This window comes from Condylura cristata, unplaced genomic scaffold (genome assembly GCF_000260355.1).
Source record: "Condylura cristata isolate star-nosed mole 26May11 unplaced genomic scaffold, ConCri1.0 scaffold00015, whole genome shotgun sequence".
Classification (NCBI taxonomy): Eukaryota; Metazoa; Chordata; class Mammalia; order Eulipotyphla; family Talpidae; genus Condylura; species Condylura cristata.
In genome coordinates, this window is record NW_004567116.1 from 37,567,967 (window position 1) to 37,588,877 (window position 20,911).

At 44.0% G+C, this 20,911-nt stretch overlaps 1 protein-coding gene across 2 annotated transcripts in view; it reads right to left on the reverse strand.

Annotated features, from left to right (window-relative positions):
- Positions 1–20,911, reverse strand: part of CLPB (ClpB homolog, mitochondrial AAA ATPase chaperonin) — a 130,093-nt gene that overhangs the window by 89,565 nt on the left and 19,617 nt on the right. For both annotated transcript variants that reach the window (XM_012725572.1, XM_012725571.1), the window contains exon 3: positions 13,261–13,347. In XM_012725572.1, coding sequence (XP_012581026.1) covers positions 13,261–13,347 — 87 coding nt within the window. The remainder of the gene's footprint in view (positions 1–13,260; positions 13,348–20,911) is intronic.

The window sequence follows — 20,911 nt, forward strand, 5'->3', positions numbered from 1 at the left end:
ATTAAACATAGAAAAGAAAGAGGCACTGATAAACAACTTGTCTTAAGTCACTCAGCTATATGGCCTGGAGGTGGGATTCAAACCAAGGCAGGTTGGCTACAAAGTCTATGTCCTTATGACTTTGCTATGATGACCCTCACTTCCCCACACTGATTGCTAGCTGCTAACAGCCTGGAGGAGCACTCTCACTTAATACTGGTTTTAGCAACAATGCTAGGATCAAGAAGCCCAACAGAAAAGTGAGGTAAGGTTATGAACAGCTAATTCCCAGAGCAGAAAGTAAACAAAAGACACACACACACACATTATTACTAAGTATGTGAAGAAACCCTCAATCTCACTTGTTATTAGAGAAATGCAAACTGAAAAATGAGCTATTATTTGAAATTCAACACATTGGCAAAAATCAGAAAGTGAAGAATGCCAGTGTTGGCGATGACATGGGGATCTGGGTCTCCTTACACAGTCAGGGGATGAACTGGTGTGGCCATTCTGGAAGCCACTCTTGTAATACTGTCTCAAATAAAGCACCTACCCTAGGACCTAGCACTTTTTTCTGAGTGTATAATGGAGAAATAGATGGATGAGTGGGTGGGTGGATGGACAGATGGACAGATGGGTATAGATACATAGATATTCATCCCAGAGAATTCTTTACAAGTCCACAAAGGACAGCATGGGAGACATTTATCTTTATCACAGCATTCTGTGGCTGGGATGGGGGTGGGCGGTGGGTAGACAATCAAGTATCCATCACTGGGGGAATGGATAAATGTGCAGACACACATGACAAAACAAGATGTAGCAGTTACTATAACAGGTTGCATGTAACTGTAGCAACATGCATAGATGAGGCTTTTTAAAATGTTCATTCCCTGTCTTCTATTAATCATTAATTGAACTGAACCATTTGTTCCAAAAGCTTATTCCTCCAGGCAGTCTCTCAACTTCAGACCTTCTCATTCCTATACTGAGCTAGGGATCTTGAGGAATGAAGGGTAGAGGATTCAGTGAAAATAAGGAACTCTCTCCATATACCAAAGGCCGTCCACAACTATGCCACTCTTGCTGAGAATCCCTTCTGCTTTACCTGCCTACTTGGAGCTCATTCACCTTTAGGACTCCTCATGACTCACTGACCAACTCAAGTGAGGTCTCTGACGCCAAGTCTGGATCCAGGCTCTTCTTTGTCTACACAGAACCCCATGGAAGGGGACCTTCTTCATATTGTACTGTGACTGCCAAAGGTACCTTTATTTACCTTTCCCTCTAGACTATGAGGCAAGGACCATGTTTTGACTTTCTTTTCCAGCTCCTTGCTCAGTGCCTGGGTCACAGGTGGTCAAGAGATATTTTGGGAGTGCATGAAGAAATTAGTAAGGATGAATAAATGGAATAATTATTTTATTTTGGGGGGAAATGGGGAGTAGAAGACAACTGTCTCAGCCCTGCTCAGTCTTTTCCCATCTCTGACAGTTCAGAGCTCTGAATCTGCCACAGGAGGATTAGCTATGGGAAACCTCCATCTTCTCCTCAGCATCAGGCACTTCCAGGGCTACAGGCAGACAAAGCTGAGGAGATGAAATGGATGGAGGCCCCAAAGTGGCAGCTCCCACTCATGGAACTCCCCTTGCAGCTACATTCCCCATGAGATGAGTTTTAATTTGCTGATCGGGTTGTAATTAGATTAGAGGTAGGAGCACATGTAGAAGGTTGGCTCGCACTGACCTTGCTGAGCTCCCGCTTTCAGGACAGTGGGGAGTCACAACACATAGGAAGACAGTTATATCGATCGATGTTAGGCTTTCTGCTCACAGTGGCCGGAGGGGCTGGGGTCGTCGCATTGTTTGGGAGAGTGAGGAAACCTATGGTGTGAGCTGAGGCCTGGGCTGGGCCAGGCGCGTGTCAAAGACGGCTGGCAGGCAGCTGGAGCTGGTGAAGCAAGAAGGGCAGTGATCCCAGCTCCAGGTCGTCCTCACACAATGTTGAGCTTCAGGAGAAGCTGCTCCAACTCCTCCTCCTCTCTGCCCCCCACATCTAAAGCACAGGGTCACTGTGATGAGTGACATGGGTCCCAAGGATAAGACAAAGAGTGACCTATTTTCAACTCAGTGAACACCTCGATGAGGGAGGAAGCAAAGAGGTCACAGTTCAGGAGATCTGCTGTTAAGTCAAATGAGCTGTGGCTCATTCAGTGCACCGGCTCTGGGCCGGTGAGGAAAGCAGGGTGGCCTGACCAAAGGCGCTGGCACGCATTAAAGCCAGAGATCCGAAGGCATGAGGGCCTGAGCTCGGGTGGAGAGTGCAGGGAGAGCAGTTTTCTATTTAAAGCCAGCTTCGGGGTCCTCCCTGGTGGCGTAGCAAGTTAGAGCGCTGCACTGAGAAGCTAAGCCAAGCCATGGCTACTTCAGTGCTAGTTCATTTCAGTGCTAGTTGGATCCCTACCCTGGTGGTGATCCACATGGTGTGCAGCCCTCCCCTGTCTTGTCTGCTGCTCCTCTCAGCAGTGTACTTTGTCGATCAGCTTCCCACTGTTTCTAGTGAATCCTCTTGCCGCCCCTGCACCTCTGGCCTGTACCCCATTTCTGTATGCATAAATAAAATCTTAAAAAAAAAAAGTCAGCTTCCTTGAAAACAAACTGAAGGATAGGTAAGATGTAAGATACCTGTATAGAAAATGTATTCCAGTTTCCTCAAATGAAGATAATAATCTATTGTTTACTTACCTCAAAAGGTAAGGGTCAATAATTACAATAAAGTAGCCAGTGTGTTAAGTTCTTTGCACTTACTACTTCATATTTCATATCCTTGAGCTGCTTATAGTGATATACTAGCCCCATTTTATAAAGAAAATTAAAATGAGGCTCAGCAAGATAATAAGAGCCGTGCAGGTGTACACATTGACTAAGCATGGGAACCAAGATTTGAATTAGGTCTGTCTGGGACCAAACCTGGTACACATTCCTCAATGTTACACTGGTTTTCATTCTGTTTTATTATCCCATAGTTACTGAATCCTGACTATGTACCAGGGATAGGCATGTTTTCAGATGGAGATTAAAGCAAAGCACTTCATTCAGTTAGTTGGGATAAAAGGGAGACCAATTCACATGGACAAGGGTCAAAATCAGTGTTAGGCCAGACAAGGAGAGATGATTTAGGGCAAAGATCAAAGAAGACATGAGGCAGGACACATTAAGTCTGCCCTCCTATCCGATGTCCATTCACACAGAATCAATGAATCAAGGCATTTACAACTTCTCAGGCCAACTTTTTCTGCAAACCATATTTGATTCATGTATACTTCAAGAAAGACTGCTGAAACCCACACTCACCCACTTTTATCTGCCTTCCTTGACCCACCAGCCTGTTTAAAAAGGTAGTTCTCTTTAAACAGGCAGTTCATGGCACAAGATGGAGCTGATGTCTTTTAAGGAAGAGGTACAGCCCCAGTATTCACTGAAGCATTATTCACAATAGCCAAGATAAGGAAATAACCCAAGTGCCTGACAATGGCTGAATGGATAAAGATGTGATTTAAACTAAAAAAAGAAAAGAAAAATAAGATGTGATGTATATACACAATGGAATACTATTCGGCCACAAAAAGATAAAATCTTGGTCTCTGTGACATGGATGGACCTTGAAGGTACTATGCTAACTAAAATATCAGAAGAGAAACACAAATATTGTATGACTATACTAATTTTCAGAATATAAGGGGAGGAAGGAAATAAATGGACAGATCAAATAAAATCAAGCCCCCAGACTATGACAACAGAGAGGGGAACCAGGGAAAGGAACAGGTAGAGGGGACTAATTGGTTAGTGGTAGATGGTGACTAGATATTGGTGGTGAACATGGTAAAATATATGTAGTTGTTGAGATAAAAAAAAATGTACTTCTTGAACCTATAGGGTGTCGTAAACTAATGTTATGTCAATTAAAAAGAAGAAACAAACAACAACAATAACAACGAAAAACCTGGGGTTCACAATTACTGAGGGCCATGTTATGATTGGTTCTGTGCTGGGCAACTAAGCACTTATCTACATAACAAAAAACTGCGGTGCAGCAACAAAAGTAACATTTGTCACTGTGAAAAAATATGGGGGTTACCAGAGAGGAAGGAAGAGGGGTGAAGGCGATAGTGTAGCAGCACCAGAGCTTTGGTGGCGGGTGAGTGAAGCATGTGCACATGTCAAGGTGTGAAGCTGAACCTGACATTATACAGTTTTGTAAACAAATGGCAAATAAATTACATTTAGTTTAAAAAAAAGAAGAGGGACAGGAGCGACCCATTTCACAGGCCCTAGAAATGCAACATTCTTCCCCAATCAAGCAGCTAAACTGGGTATTAGAAACTTTTCTGGTCCCAATAGGTACACTCTATGAAGATAGCACTGGTCACAGAACCCCAGGATGGGATACAGAGTTGGAGAAGGGGGGTTGGAGGGGACCCTGAGACTGTCAAGTTAGGCAAATGAGCTGGCATCACTTTCCAGGGAGCAGTGTCTTGGGTTGTCTGAGGTCAAGGCATGCATCTGCCAAACTAGAAACGGGTGCATGTTGGAATTGGAATATCATTACTACAAAACAGGATTATCTTGAGCAACGACTCCAAATGGGATTAGAAATGACTCTTTGTTACACAGAGATAATCGGCCACAGCAGCAGTGATGGGAGAAACGTCAAGCTAGGCACACTTTTCTGGGGGCAAGGCACTGGCATTCTGGGCACCTGGCCAGCACGCTCATCCACCTTCTTTGCTGGGAAATACTGGGCACTGTCCCCCTTTGGGCAGGTGGCCACCTGGGACAAGCGCCAGTCCCATATCAAAGTGACGTGTTCTGGTGTCCCATGTTCTAGTCCCAATTTCTTAGATAAAAAGGACCAGGAGGGCCCTCCCTGGTGGCGCAGCAGGTTAAAGCACTGCACTAAGAAGCTTAAGCCACTTCCGCATGAGTTCGATCCCTGCCTGCCCCGGAGGAGATCCACATGGCGTGGCAGACCTCTCCTGGCCCGCCCGCTGCTCCCCTCAGCAGTGTACTTTGTAGATCTGCCTGTTCTGCTCCCCACTCTGTCCCTGGTGAATCCTCTCACCCTCTGCATCTCTGGCCTGTACCCCAGTTCTGTATGAATAAATAAATAAATCTTTAAAAAAAAAAAAAAAAAGGACCAGGAAAAAAACCTCCAAAGTCCTATTGATTCTAAGTCACCTATGACATATTAATTAGAGACAAGTAATAAATAGCCCCTTCATCAAAGGCAGACCATTCATTAACTTCATCCTGAGGCCAGCACTATTAGTAGCAATAGTGTCAGTAATAACAATAACGAAGGCACCACCATCACCACCATGCTCTATTAATTGAAGTAGCTAACCTTTTTCCAGGGGTTGTTACTGGCAAACACTGTTCTACACACTACAGATATTTCTACATTTAAACCTCAAGACCACTTTTTGAGATAAATTTACTAAATTATCCCCATTTCAACAGATGAAGAAACAAGTACAGAGAAGTGAAAGAACTTGCCAAAGTGTTACCCAGGTAGCCTGAACCCAGGTAGTCTGGTCTAGAGTCAAAGCTGTGTATCCTGTGCTTGGCTGTCACATCTGAGAGGAGCACAGCTAACGCAGGGTAAGGTCTGTCCTCCACTCCCTCTGCTCTCCCAGGTCCTCCTATAGCTCTGACACTTCCCTGCTTGCACTTTGACAGCCTAAGCTCAAATGATCTTTCCAGATATGCCGTCCTACTGCCCACCTCTATCCAGACAAATCTGTCCATTTCACAGGAAAAAGCCTCCTTTAAAGATCTCTCCTGTCTCTCTATATGGTTTTTTCTGGGCCACTAACCACATTCTGCTTCATTTACAGATGAAGTGGGGCTTGCTTTATCCTTTTCTATCAGCTTTTTTAAGACACAGGAAGTATTTTGTCAAAATCATTCAGCACAAGAAAAGTGTGAATGCGTCAAGAAACTGCTGATTTGACTCCTGGTGTCAGCTGCCTTCCGTCCACCCCATGCCTTCCTCCTTACCCTTCCCTCTACAAGCAGACAGGCTAGTACAGTGCAGAGAGTAAGGGTTTAGGATTCAAATCCTGGCCTCTTAACACTTGTTGGACAACTTTCTCAGCATCTCTGACCTCTGTTTTCCCTCTGTGTAAAATAAGGATAATAACCTCTCCTTTTTAGAATTGCAGTGAGGATTACAGTCAATACAGGATGTACTTGGTACACAAGGAGGCACCTAATCACCTGCAGTCATCATTATCACTGATCAGGAGATCAGCACAAAGCCCAACAACCTCCTGGGCTGAAGGAAGATCACTTTGCAGCAAGCAGCCAGGACGAGGTAGGCTGGGTACCATGAAGAAGCTGTGGGATAGGCCTCCAAGTGGCAGCCTTCCTAAGGACTTCTGCATCCAAGCACGGATGCAAGGTTGCTGCCCTGCTCTGCTTCTGGCCAGTCAACAAGGAAACAGCCTCCCACAGAGGTTGCCCTGTCCAGCTACAGGAACAGCCTTACCTCTATGCTTGAAAAACACCTGTGAAATAGTCACGGCCCACAAAGAAAGGTTTGAAAACTTCTGCAGGACAGCAATCTGGCTTACACTGGTAGTTTCATAACAGGATTTAATATACCCTTCCCCTCAGTAAGGTGGAAATGCTAAAATAAATGACTGCTGTGAGAGGGAATTAAATGGTCTTCAGCCAAGGATGGTGGCCTTTTAAAATTAACAAAGCCCAGGTACCACATCCAGGAAGGCCTTGGCAAATGCATGTTATCCGCTCATTAGCTCAGCTCCTCAGGGACCCAGGCCAAGCAGGGAAGGCAATGCCGGGAAACAGTCCTTCCGATGCTGATGAAATGTACTCCCGGAGAAAAGGCAGAAGGAGGGAGGGAGTCTCTTGTGGGGAATTTCAAACAGTTCTGCTGGAGCTTCGTGCTCTGCCTCGTGGTTCTCACCTTTTCTCAGGCCAGGCTATCAAGGCAACCTGCAACTCCAAGGGGACTCAAATCTGATCATCTCCCACCCTCCATCACTTCCTCTATCTTTCAGGATCTTTGGTTCCTGAAGCACTGCAATGGCCTCACTACATAGGTGTTCTCCCTGCATGGTGGTCCAGGGACAAGAAGCCTAAGAATGATGTGCATGGAAGGCGAGCTCCCGGTTCTGTGTCTTATGTATCCTCCTTGCTATAATGGAGAATTGTGACACTGTGAATTTATGTTAGCCTACTGTATACCACACATAAAGTGAGTTCATAAACTACTCATCAGTAGTCATACTTCAGAACACCACAGATGGTGTGAATTTGCAAATATTTATTCTCTACTAAACAAGCAATATATATAGTGTCCTGTGAGATTCAGTATTCTGCTGTGAGATACATTCATGATAAAAATTGGAAACTTTCTAGGTCACCATTAACAACATGAATTCATTTTGACACTACAAACATAAATTTTCAGGATGCCAGGGTCACAGTTAATAACAAAAATTAAAGGGGAATGAGGGCTTTTTAAAAGATTCTTTTTTAAGTCAGTTTACCTTTTATGCATAGTAAAATTAATATTTTTATGTTCAGATTATATAATCAAGACTTAGAGTATTTCCAAAACTCAAAAATTCCTTTGGGCTCTTCCTCCTTCTCCCAAACCCTAGCAGTTACTGATTGGATTTCTGTCCCTACAGTATGGCCTTCACCAGACTATCATATAAATGGATTTATATAATGACAGCTTTCTGTGCCTGGTTTTACTTAGTGTAAGACTTTCAAGATTCATTCATATTGCTGCATATATGAGTAATTTGTGTCTTTTTTTTTTTTATTACTTGGCAATAGCCCATTGGATGGCTGTAACCATAATTTGGCTGTCAATTTACCAGTTGATGCATATTTGGCAATTATGAATAAAGATACTAGAAATATTTGTATACAGTCCTTTTTGCAATTGTATCTTCTGATTTCTTGTGGACAAATGTCTAGAGTTGCATGGTAAGTATGCTTTCCCTTTATTTTTTTTTAAAGATTTATTTATTTATGCATACAGAACTGGAGTACAGGTAAGGGTGCAGGGCAGTGAGAGGATTCACCAGAGACAGAGTGGGGTACAGAATAGGCAGATCAACAAAGTATACTGCTGAGGGGAGCAGCGGGCGGGTCAGGAGAGGTCTGCCACGCCATGTGGGGCAGGCGGGGATCGAACTCATACGGAAGTGGCTTTAGCTTCTCAGTGCTGTGCTTTAACCCACTGCGCCACCAGGGAGGGCCCTGCTTTCCCTTTATAAGAAACTGTCTAAGTGTTTTCCAAAGTGGTTATACCATTAAGCACTCCTATCAGCAATGATGACAACTGTTCTGTATCCTTGCCAGCACTTGCTACTGTCAATTTTTCTAAATTTTAGCTACTGTGGTAGGTGTGTAATGATATCCTATTGTGATTTTAATTTGCATTTCCTGAGATCACTACTGCTGAGCATCTTTTCATGTACTTATCTGCCATCCATCTCTGCTTTGGGAAAGGGCTAAAATCTAATGCCCATTTTTAAAAATTAGGTTATTTAATTATTATTGACTTGTAAAAGTTATTTACATGTTCTAGACACTATTCCTTTATCACACATGTGTTTTTTCCAGTTTCTTTTTTGAAGAATTAGAAATGATAAGAAGTGGCTTCTTCCAAACCTCTATTCCTTGCACATATACACTCATGTATGTATCTCATACATACAGACACCTTACTAAATCCACTAGATGGGGTCAAGCAGTTCTCAGCACCTGCTAAAATTCATGAGACTGTTTTTAACCTCAACTGTAGGCACCCAATTTATCAGGTTTTAAGGAAAGTTACATCTGGAGAAATGGCTATCCCATAAATAGCTTTTGGCCCCCCAGGCTCTACACCTCCTAAAGCCTTGTTCTGGTCCACCAGATTCCTGGAATGGTCAACAGTCGTTACACTCCATTGCTGGCCATTGTGCACTGGGAAGGTAGGAGGCTCCCAATCCATCCCCCAGTGAAAGAGCAAACAGTGGGGCCTGTGGCTGCTTGGACATCAAAGTTGAGCAAATAGGCCTGGTAGGCCCTGCCTCTCCGCCTACACATCCTGCAAATGCCATCTGAAGGAGCTTCCCTGAGGGGGGTCATGACTTTCAGCTTGTCATAGCACACATCAAAGTTTGCACCACACACGAACTGGGTGCATGGGTTCGAATCAAGTTGCCCAAGAGCGGATACTCAGCCATTGTGTCCAGTTTTAATCCTGTGTTTTCTCAAGTAATTAAGCCTTCTTGCTTATGAACTTGTGACTAAGTAAAGCATCACTGAGAGGTTGTAACATCAAAGTGCCTTCCACCGTCTGTCCGTGTTTGGTAAAATTGGATTTCTTCCCCTTCTTGAAGAAAAACTAATTGAATTTAGCTGAAGACTGGGTATATTTGCACGAGCCGGTGAAGGCGATGCTAAGTCAGAGTATCATCCTGGGATGCCGTGGCTTAGCTTTTAGCTGCGCTGATCAGAATGTAACACAGAATGAGGCACCTAGACTCAGGCTAAACAAGTGTCTGTGGCATGAAGCTTATTGGGGCTGACTGTGGTGAAGGGGCTAGCCCCCGGGGACTGCTGCTGGAGTTAACACCACAGCCAAGCTGTTACTAGGGCTGGCAAAGGGTTGTCCCAGTAGAACGTTGGTAAACCTTTGGCAGAAGGGTTATTAAAGACAATGGCACACCACTCCAGTCCTAGATGTCAGCAGTCCAAAAAACTTCTGAGGGCAAAGGTTGCAACTGGTTATCCTCCAGAGCCTATAAATCAGCAACAGACACAATCTGATTTTAAAAAAAAAGGTATGCTGAATGCATAAAACAATAATATAAAGAGATGCCAGAACAAAATTCCTTCCTCCTGAAGAACTAGAACTCTGTCTCCCTTTTTTGCCTTGCTTATCAGGAACCTCAATCTAAATTAATACTTGGTTCCACTAATTATCTGATTTACAGTGAGTGCAGCATGGTTCATTTATGTAAAATCATCCACGCACACATATATAATGATCAACCTCCATATAGAGGGAATTCAGGTGACTGCTTCCTTCCCTATATAATTTTTGCAAAAACAATAAACCTATTTTGGGAAAAGAAAATCTCTGGTTCAATCCTGATACAATTATCTTTCCTTTTACCAATATGATTTCTGATCTTGATTTGGTTTTAACTCCCCTGTGTACATTTATATTTGTATTTTAATTTAAGTCATCTCAAACTCTTTTTGGAAATAATAGGAGGAATACATTATAAGTTAAGTTCCCACACATATTTTTCAATTTTGATATATAGTACTGTATTTCCCATTCAAAATTAAGCAATATTGTCTTTATTATTCAAAATAAAATAAAATTATGCACACATACATAAAAGTTCAGAAGGTAATCTCCTTAAGGATAAAGACAATTGTGTTCTATATCCCTGAGGACTTAGCACATTAACCAGGCACTCAACTCAGTGCAGCTGAGGATGAAATGATTGGGCTGCTTTCAAGATCTCTCCCTTGGGCTTGTGGGCTGCCAACATTATAATGGAGGTGAAGGTTCCCTCTTTTCAGCACTGAATCCAGGGGTGCTGGCCTTTTACCTTCATTTCTTCCAAGTTTGATTCAGAGGTGGTGGCACCTGAGGCCTGGTTAGTATGATTCCAGAAGGACTTGATGGTTGTTCAGCTGCTCTGCACATTTCTAATAAGGAGAAACTTACGGCAGATGGTGCTGGTATGGATATGTCAGCCCTTCAAGGCGTCCTCCTATGCACCTCACCGAGTGCTATTCACTCTGACCACTGTGCTCCTGGCATTCCCTTTTACCACATTCTACTTTCTTTTCTTCCATAGCACTTCTTACCTCCTTGTATATTATCCAATTTATTTATGCATTGTATTTATTGTTTATCATCTGTCTCTGCCTCTTTCTACCCAGGGACCACCACTACTATAGGAATAAGCTCTATGAGGGCAGTGATCTTTGCCTCACAAACAGTAGGTACTTCCTAAAATTGTGATATGAATACATAAGACCAACCTGTGTGTTATTTAACCTAAAATAAACACACACACACACACACTTATTATTAAAAGGAAGAAGGCACAAAATGGACACTTAGAAAACCAATAATTAGTCCTAGGAACCAAAGCAAATAAATGTAAGCCAACACTTTCACTTTGCTCAAGGAGTATCCCTGATTTGCTAGTGGCCCAGGACAAAAAGGGAAATCAGTTAAACCAACAACTCATTAGATTCAGATAACTGTCTCCAAAGCACATCTACCAGCTATCTGCTCACTGATTGACAGTGCTTGAAGTATAGCATTATTTTCTATTCAACCAGTCCAGGCTCTATATCCTGGAAATACTACAACATAGAAGAGAACACAGTCCCCTTTTCTCCACCACAGTCTATCTCCTATAGACAGAAACGCCCACAGAAGGGCAAGAGAATGGTGGGTGGGTGCAGGTGGTGGTGGAGAGAGTATCAGTGGTATAGAACAAACATTTGTGTGTGTGTGTATGGAGCGTAAGAGGCCTAATTTGGGCAGCAGGGAATAACAACTCACCACCAGTAATCTGTGGCTAGATGCGATAGCTCATCTGAGTCTCACAAGAACATGGGAGTATCCACTCCCCTGCCAGCTCAGTGTCCTGAGCATCGATAAGTGTCCTGTTCACACAGCTCTGATATCACTGATGATACTGTCTCTCAACCTAGTATCTTTTCCACACTAGCCAATGAGTGTCCAAGGTCTCTGATTCCTCAAAGATCAACACAGAACCTGGCTCGGAGTAGATATTTATCAAATATTTACAGTTTAGGTAAAGAAACATGGAGTCCAAAGAATTCTGAAATTCAATTAAGGATCAGAACCAGGAATGGAGTCCAGATCTCTCAACTGTAAGTCTACATCAATTTTTCTTTAATGACTAAAGGCTTGGATTAAAGAGGCAAATAAACAGAATGTTAAGATCAAGTTGGAAAGAGGAGCAGAGAAGGGAGATCTTAAGTACAACTAAGCCTCTAGCCAGCACTACCACTCCTAGATTCTAAAATCTGTTTCAGTGGTTTCCACCATATTTATTGTTTTTCCAAAGGCAGCCAGTACAACTTAAAAAAAAAAAATCTTATAGATCTGTTTGAAGGGAAAATTTAAATCGGCACCTCCAACTACCAATTTCATCGGCTACTACTAACATGCCCCGTTTGTTTTCCTTAAGAGCATTTCTTTTTGCTCTTAAAAATCAATTACTCTAAAAATAATGAACAACCATATACCAGAGACATTCTGTGGGGGCGGAGTGGGGAATGGGATCAAAAAGGGGGGGGGGAAGGAGGGAATGCATGGGAATGGGACTATGGTGGTGGCACAGGGGTGATCTGGTGATGGGAAACCCGCGGGGATTACAATCGAGATGGAAAAAAAAAATGTGCAAAATGATGTAAAAATAAACTTTGTAATAAAAAAAAAATCAATTACTCTGCACAATCACAACGAGAGACAAGGATGGAGAAGCAGCATTTCTAGCACTAACCTGGAATCTGGCAGAGGAAGGCAGCATGAGATATAGTAAAACTCAAGCTTTGCAGGCAGCCAGGCCAGGTTCTAAATCCTGCCTGTGTGACCTTAGACAGGTCACTTTATCTTTTTTGGTTTCACTTTCTCAGCTGTGAAATTAGAATAGCAATATGTGTCTTGTTGAGTGATTTTGAGAATTAGCTCTGTGTATAAAAAGTGAACTATTTCAATCTTTATATAGCAGTGATGGAATGGGGAGAAGGTATAAAAATAGCAGATCCTCCCATGGGAGGAAAGGAACACTGCACCCTCTCAGCCTTCCCTAGTTTCCATTATAATCTCCAGTGAAAACAACCCAGTAGAGCCCTAGCTGGCACAGTAACTGTAGACTATTCAACATGGACAGATGGTGATCATGAAACACAACTTGCACATAAACACATGTTCATTTACAATGGCTTTCAAGCATTTTGTTGCTTTGTTATCAAATGACTTGCCTAAGATCACAGAGAAAATGCACGATGGGGCAGGGTTGCAAAGCCACATCATTCCTTTCACTGCATCAGATGTCAGCTACTACCCTAGACAGAATCACCTCCCTGCCTCTGGGGGTGGGGGGGTGCAGAATTCAGGAGGGGTCAGGAACATGATCTGAACTGATCTGGCTAAGGGAGTGCTATGTGGAAGGAGACTGACCTGTCGTTTCGGCTGATGGCTGCTACCATGAGTGCTGTCCAGCCAAGCTTGTGCCTTGCGTTGACATCTGCACCTTCTGACAACAGCCTAGGAAGAAACAGAGGGATAGTTTAAATATATGTCTTATCAAGGGTGCCCACGAATGGAAGAAATGAAAGTCAACAAATGAGGAGGCTGGGTAAGCTGGAAATAGAAGCCTTCCAGAAATAAATATCCTATCCCAGCTCCTCTATCCATTCTCTCCCCACCCCACATGTTCCCTGCCTCTCTTCCACTTTCCTAAAATGAGTCTGCTCCCACTGTTATGCTCGCAACCTTCTGAGCAGAATGTGTGCCTCCCCACCTGAATATGTAGGCATTCCCAACCCTTCGGAACAAAATGCTCTCCCTGTCCATTCTAATCCTACAAACTCTCCTGGGAGGGCTTCCCCAATTCACCCAGTCCACAGATCTTTCTCTCTTTGAATTTTCCTGTGCTTAGTACAGAATGAATGCCCAGTATCACCTCCTATGTAGTAGTTCCCAGATAAGAAAAGTCACAATCACCTATGAGGTTACTTGGTTAGATACTGGAAAGTCTTGAACCCAAGGAAAGATGGAATGAGTGTCAGAAAAGCTGGATTAGGTTCCTAGTCACATAGTTCATATGAGTTTACATGACTCTATACACCAGGGCCTAGCATATAGCAGTGCAATACTTGTAGGACACACACTTTTATGTATATCACTAAAATCCTGAATTGTGGGCCCCAAGAACAAGGGTCCATACAATGTGAAATTGAGTAGAAGGGGAGAAAATTGAACCAAGTCTCAGTAAGTACCCATAAAAACAGGCACTACCCTTTGAACTTTAGTCATGCTTTCCTTTGCTCTTCACATAAACATAAGGAGCTAATATCCATCTACTTCCATGGATGAGCAAGCCAATAAGCTGAGGTGACTTGCTGAAGGTCACACAGCTAGCTCAGGGCCATTATAGGGACCATATGAGTCCCCATCCTGTCACCAGCCCACCTCCCTCTCTTCTGAACATGGTTCCACGCGGCATAGGAGACTGCACACTGAAGTGACTTCAGCACTCACCATGGTATGTGTTTGGTCCAGTGCTAGAATCTGGGATGGGAAGAGAAGACATGAGGTGTATCCCAGGGACATATACAATTTAATTCTGGAGGGAAGGCTAGGACAGTATGAAATCATAATCTAGTTGTGTGATTTCCCACATAAATGCTACAAGGAGGCCAGGAAAGGGAGACCCCCAAAATCAAAAGCAATTTACCAGTGAGACAGGATCTATTTATGAGAAATGGGCAGAGAGTAGGAAAGTGGGAGTTGTCCACTCCTGCTTTCTTGCTGAAAGGGCAGTGGCGAGAGTCTAGAGGCTTGATTTTGTGCCTTTGTACCATTCTTGCACCACAGTCACAGCAAATGATCTGTACCGGAAGATCAAGTGACCAAATTGCCAAATGACACCTCTGTGCTATTGTAGTAAGCAATGACAGCGGTTTGGGCAGATGAGACAACATCCTGGCCTATGCTGATGTGGAGAAGACAGGGGTTGTCAGAGCCTGAGGGGGAGCCAGACTAGCAAGCACATAATGACCCACCAGGCAAATGCTGTAATGGGGGCCACAGGCCACACATGCACAGGGAACCTAACGCATTCTCAGTGAAAACTCAGGAGAGCGCCTCTGGGAAGATGACGCTGGAGAGTTAGCCAGTCAAAAGGAGATGAAGAAGGGAAGGAATGTTCCAGGCATATGCAAAATCTCTCATTCAGAGGAATAGGTGGCAAGGGGCACAAGAGGCCCCAAGAGAGGTTTGGCTTGACTGGGGCACAAAATGGGGAGGGAGATTATTGAGAGAAGAGGCTGGGAAACCCTGATCTCTCACCTCTGCTTTGATGGTGAAACCCTGGCCTTCTTACCACACAAATTAGAATTTTTTTTTTTAATGTAGTAACACTTATGGCTAAAGAGGTTAAGAATTTGGGAGATGACTTTTCTGTAGACAAAAAATTCTTTTTTGTACAAAACCTTTTTCCTTATTTACAAAACCTACACTTTGTTTAGCAGGCCACGGTGGTGCCATAGACAGTATGTAGTTCTGAGAATTCAGAGACTGGAGCTCTCTTATCCAAACTGTGATTCTAACAGCTGTGCCTCACTTCTCTGGATCTCAGCCCAGGAGACCAGAATATCAGGATGGGATGAAGCAGGTCAAAATGGTTTCTGAGGGAAAAGACTTGGAGAATGGGAACAATTTACAGATGAGGGAGGAAGTTACCTGGCAGTCAAGACAAAGACTTCTGATATTACTCGAGAGCAGGGAGGAATGGGAAGGCAAGTTGGGAGACCTCTGAGCAGATCCACCCACTTGATCACAGTTCCTAGCATAGCAACAAGCTACTAAGGTCTGCAGGGTCTACAACATGGCCTCCAACACTAGGTAGAGAGCAGAAACCTTTTGTGAGCCATGGACTCCTCTGAATATGATTACAGGGTGACTCCAGGAAACTGTATAAAAGCACACCCACTCAAAATTTTTTTTTATTTTTACATATGACAGCTGGGAAAGGAGGTGCCAGGTTCCACAGGTCTGTACAAAATTAACCTAGGGTGAGAGCGATTAAAAAGCCAACCTTCAGGGTTGACAGATGCCTGGCATGCATGCATGCTATCACTCTAGACTCTGCACCTAAACCAGACATCTTCCAGTTGCTCTTTCCTGTGAAGCCTTTGGAAGAGCCTCAGAACCAGCCTCAACACTGGTTCCAATCAGCTTCTACCAACGAAAGTTAGCGACAGTGAGGAAGCCTATTTGTCACCCCCTGCACTTTTACTGCAGGCAGTGGGGCTGTCATGGAATGTTTGGGGACAAGAGAAATCATAAAATTAATTTAATAACTGAATTTGAAAGGGGAAAAGGTAAAAAATGTAGACAAGGAAACCAATTTGGAAGTTGCTGTAATACAGAACCAGGGAGATAGGCTAAGGCAGGGAAATGAGAAAGCAGGGCGTAGCTAAGAGAAATTCCGTGCAGCCAGTTTTTAATTGCTCCATAATTCTCATAGTATCTTACATCTACCACATTCTCCTTCTGTTCTCCCACGGGTACTGGCCCAGGTAGTAACTATCTCCCAGTCAGAGTCATGCCTAAAGAACATACTCTTGCACACAAACACACCCCTTCTTTGAAGCTGTTATTTCCTGGGGCGCATACCTAGAGTGGGATCCCTGGGTCACAGGGTTTGCAGGTACCTACTTTGACAAAATGCTAGGTCCTCTCCAGAGTAGCTGCTTCATCAAACCTCCCTCCAACAGGACAGGGTGTTCCTGTGGATCCTTCTCCCTGTCAACACTTGTCAGCAGCCAGCTTCCACTGCCTGTACCATGGGGTAAAGGATAGCATATCTGGTTGCCAATAATTTTACACTACTTTTTGTATGCATTTTCTTACTTTGGGGTTCTTTTTCCTGTATGTTATAGAGTATAGGGTTGTGGGGAAAGGTAGCTTCTCCAAACTTGCTGTTTTTTTCGATGAATCAAGCGGAAAGAACAAGAGCAGGCAGGAGACCTGCCTCCTTTAACCTAGGCCAGGCATATCATTTAGGCTTCAGTCTCTTTGTGGGCCCACGAGGATCACAATCCCCACCAGCTTCACAGGGGTTTTAGGCGGCAACACTGAAATCTGAAGGAAAGGGCTCTATAAAGGGGAGTGATTCCTAGGTGGCAAATCTTAGTGTTCTTCAGTAAGACGCCAGTGTTTAAGCCCTGCCCAGTAACCTGCCTGAGCATCATTCTCTGCAGTCTCTTGGGGCTGAGATGTAATGGAAAAAGCAATGACCCTGGCACCCAAAGGCTAGAGTTCAGATTCTGGCTCTGTCACTTACTAGATGTGAAATGAGGGATATTAATCCCTGTTGTGCAAGGTGGTTGTAAGGATTAACACAATTCCACAAGGAGTGGGGCACCTAGTAAACCAAGGAACGACCAGAACAAAACAGACACCACCCTGCAACCCAGTGCAAACAACTTTTCTTCTTCTTTCTGAACTGGGTGGGCCCCTCCTCCATTTCCCTAGGGGCCCGAGCAGCCCCACAAGTTAAGATTTCCCAAACCAGCTCTCCTCCATTTCATTTTGTCACTTTGCAAGTGAATGCCCAGCAGGCAGTCATTTCAAAGTCCTGGGCCAGCTGGGCGGGTAGCTGCCTGCTGAGAGTGGCTGAAAGGGCCTCAGAGGCCTAAGAAAGCCACCCTAGCTCTCCCCTGTGATTTTCACCAATGGACAAAATACGGCAAGTGAATTAATCTCTTTTAAAAAGAGCAATGCTTGTGACAGAGCACGGTGTCTCCGAAAAGGTTAGGATTCCATCATCCCTGAGATGATGAGTGGAATGCTTAATGCAGGTTGCCACTCAGGGCAGAGCAGCCTGTGTCCGGGGCCGGGGAGTGGGGGTGGGCACTACAGACCTTTCTGGGCTCACTTCCTCATGGAAGGCCCTTCCCTAATGAACTCGGTCTCCTGCTTGGCCTGGCAGAGTTAGGTGACATTAATTGGGGATGACCCAGGGTACTTGATAGAGAGGAGCTCACACTAGCTTTGAATCAAGAGTTGAATCCCAGCTCTCAGACAACTTACAGGCAATAGAATGGGCCAGGGAAATAAATGGGAGAGACTGCAGTACAAAGGCAGGTTCTTACTTGCTGGATGGCAATCTCTCTGGTTGAACAAGTGACTTAACCTCCCTGCACCACGCTCACATGGTCCCCTCATCTGGGTGACAGCTCTGGCTCTCTGAGTCTGTTACCACATCTGTTAAAAAAATGAAGACAACCCCATCAGCCCTGCTCCAGGTCACACAAGAGGTTCCAGGAAGAGACAATGAGACAAGATAACTAAAAATACTTGGTATGCAATGAAGTGTTATACAAATAGAAGAACCTATGCAATTGTATTTATATGAAAGAGGTGCACACAGAACTTGGAACATCGAGTGCTCAGAATTTTATGTGGATTGAAAATGCTCGCTCTCAAATCTCCAGCCAAAGGCAGTGGTAGAATAAGGGTTCCCAAGCCCAAGAACTAAAGATTTTCACATAAGGTAAACAAATAAAAGGGGGAAAACAAAGCCGCTTCATCTCTTAGGGGTCCAGGAGAATTCTTAGGGGTCCAGGAGAATCCTTAAGGCTGCCAACCAAATGGGATGGCGATAACCTCTGATGGAACAATGGGGGTGGGGAATTAAACTTCCCCTTTGTGCTGTGAAAGTTTCTGTAATGTTCGTGTTTTGTTGTGTGTGTTTTTTTTACAACAACAAACATACTAATGACTCCATTTTTAAAAAACAAAACTTTCTTTGGAAACCAAACTTCTTCTAAGAACCTCCATCACAACTTAGTGCTGTCTGCTAACCTGCATCAACAGTTACCACCCTGCGCCCCATATCTGTGTCTCAGCCCGCACTACTTGCTGGGCTGTAGAGACCAGGACGCTGCCTGAACAGTGCACAAACCCGAGGCGTCAGGGGCTGAACAAAGGAGTTTACAGCAGCACTTTTCTACCCAAATCTCTCTCACCAATATATCTGTCTTGTGTTGGGAAAAACTTGTTTTTTTCCAAGACCTTAGGCTCCTGTGTGTGTGTGTGAGGGTGTGGATGCAACTTCTCTTGCTCTCAAGGCAGAGGGCACTTAGACACAGACCTGAGGCTTTGGATGTGACTGTGGATAAATCTCGGTCTCTCTGGGTCTCACTTTTCTCTGCAGTAAAATAAGAGAACTGAACTAAGTGATTTCTCAAGTTCCTGTCAGTTCTAAAATCTCAGGACTCTTAATATATGTAGCACAAAAACTGAGATAGGGATTCCTAACAGACACAGATAACTTAGCCAGGCTTCCAAAGAAAGGAAAACTCCTCAGGTTTGCTGTTGACAGGAGGGAGAGAGTCCCAGATAGGAATATGGGCCGTTTTGAGTTATTCTGGCTAGTCAGCTCTCCCACTTGGGTGTGGGGTGGGGGGGTGCCACTTGATTTTTCTTCCCCCTCCTTTATGAACAATCAATACAAAGCAGCCACTGAACTTCAATCGTGCATTGTTCCAACTGATTTCCGGATCCTTCCTCCTTCGCAGGAGCCGGCCCTCAGCTGCCGCTGGGGAGGGGGCCGCTGGTTGGGGAACCCTACCCCACCTGCATCAGAGGCCTGGAAGCAGTGAGCCATGCAGACTCAATCATGATCGCTATCTGGGCAACAGGGCCCTGGCTGGAGCCTCACAGAAGGTCCTGTTTACAGTAATAACAGCACCAGGCCCCACAGTCTGAGCAAAGGCTAGATGCCTGGGGCTAGAATACAGCACAGCCTCCATCTGTGCCTTATCTACCCAGCCAGCCAGGGATGGGAAGAGTGAGGCCCGCCAAGAAGAGGCTGCTCTCGGCCTGGCCTGAGTCAATCTGGGAAGGGTCCTCGTGCGCCAACACTGCAGATCCAAGGCCTCTCTAGCAGCTTCTATAATGTACTTGCACTGGACATTCTCCTTGGGACACTTCCTCTAGGAAGCTCTCCAGGTGCTCTCCCTCCCAGGGAGACAGTCCCTCCCACACCCTCATGTCTGGGGTGGGCTGTGATACAGAGAGATGCACTTATGCAACACCTATAACAAATGCAGGCATACGGGCAAACCATGTGCATGCCTCATCAACAGTTATTTCCTAGCACATAAAGTCTTAAAGTTTCTGGACTTGAAGACTGTCTACAGAGATGCTACCCTTTATGTATACAGACATGAAGATTCAGACAGCATGATTTACAACAGACCAGCCCAGGTCCGAGCCTGCTTCCAGGCTGTTAAACTGTAGGCAGTCCCCTTAACTCTCTGAACTGCAGTCATCTTTCCTTAGCAGCTTACCAGCCCTACCTAACAAGGGTATTGAGGTGACCAAAGGAAATAGTGCAGGGAAAGCACTTCATTTCCCAAATGTCGTCATTACAGAAATTTTATTTCTTCAAAGGCATACAGCGGAGAAGCTGTGTTGGGACCTTAACGAAAACTGCTAGATAGAAGGAAATAAAGTTCTGATGCTGGGGTGACTGTTCTTTGTCTCAACTCTTTTACAGTAATGTGGCACATTTTAAAATGCATAGATTATTATTTTAAAACTTTCTATTTCAAAGTAACTTCAAGCTAATAAAGCAGTTACAAAATAGCTCAAAACCCATTGTATATCCTTCACACAGATCCTCCTTGGGTTTCACTCATTTGCTTTATTTCTCCTTTTCTATTTTTTCTTGGACCAAATGAATGCTAACTTCAAATACAATATCCCCTTTCTTCCAAATACCCTTAGCACCTTATTTCCGAGTATAAGGACATTCTCTTACATAATACCTAACCAATAATAACAAATTCAGAACATAGAACACTGATAAAATGTTTCAATCTAATACACAGATGGTATTCAAACTTCTTGAATTATTCCAATAGTATCTGTTTAGTAGCCCCCCACCCCGTTTTGATCCACATGTAAGCCAGGATCAGTGTAGGGATCAGTCACTGCTTATGTTTTTAGTTTCATCTCGAATTATCACTTAGTCTTTTCATGATAGTTACATTTTTTCATTTCATTTATCAGTTTCATGATAGTTATATTTTTG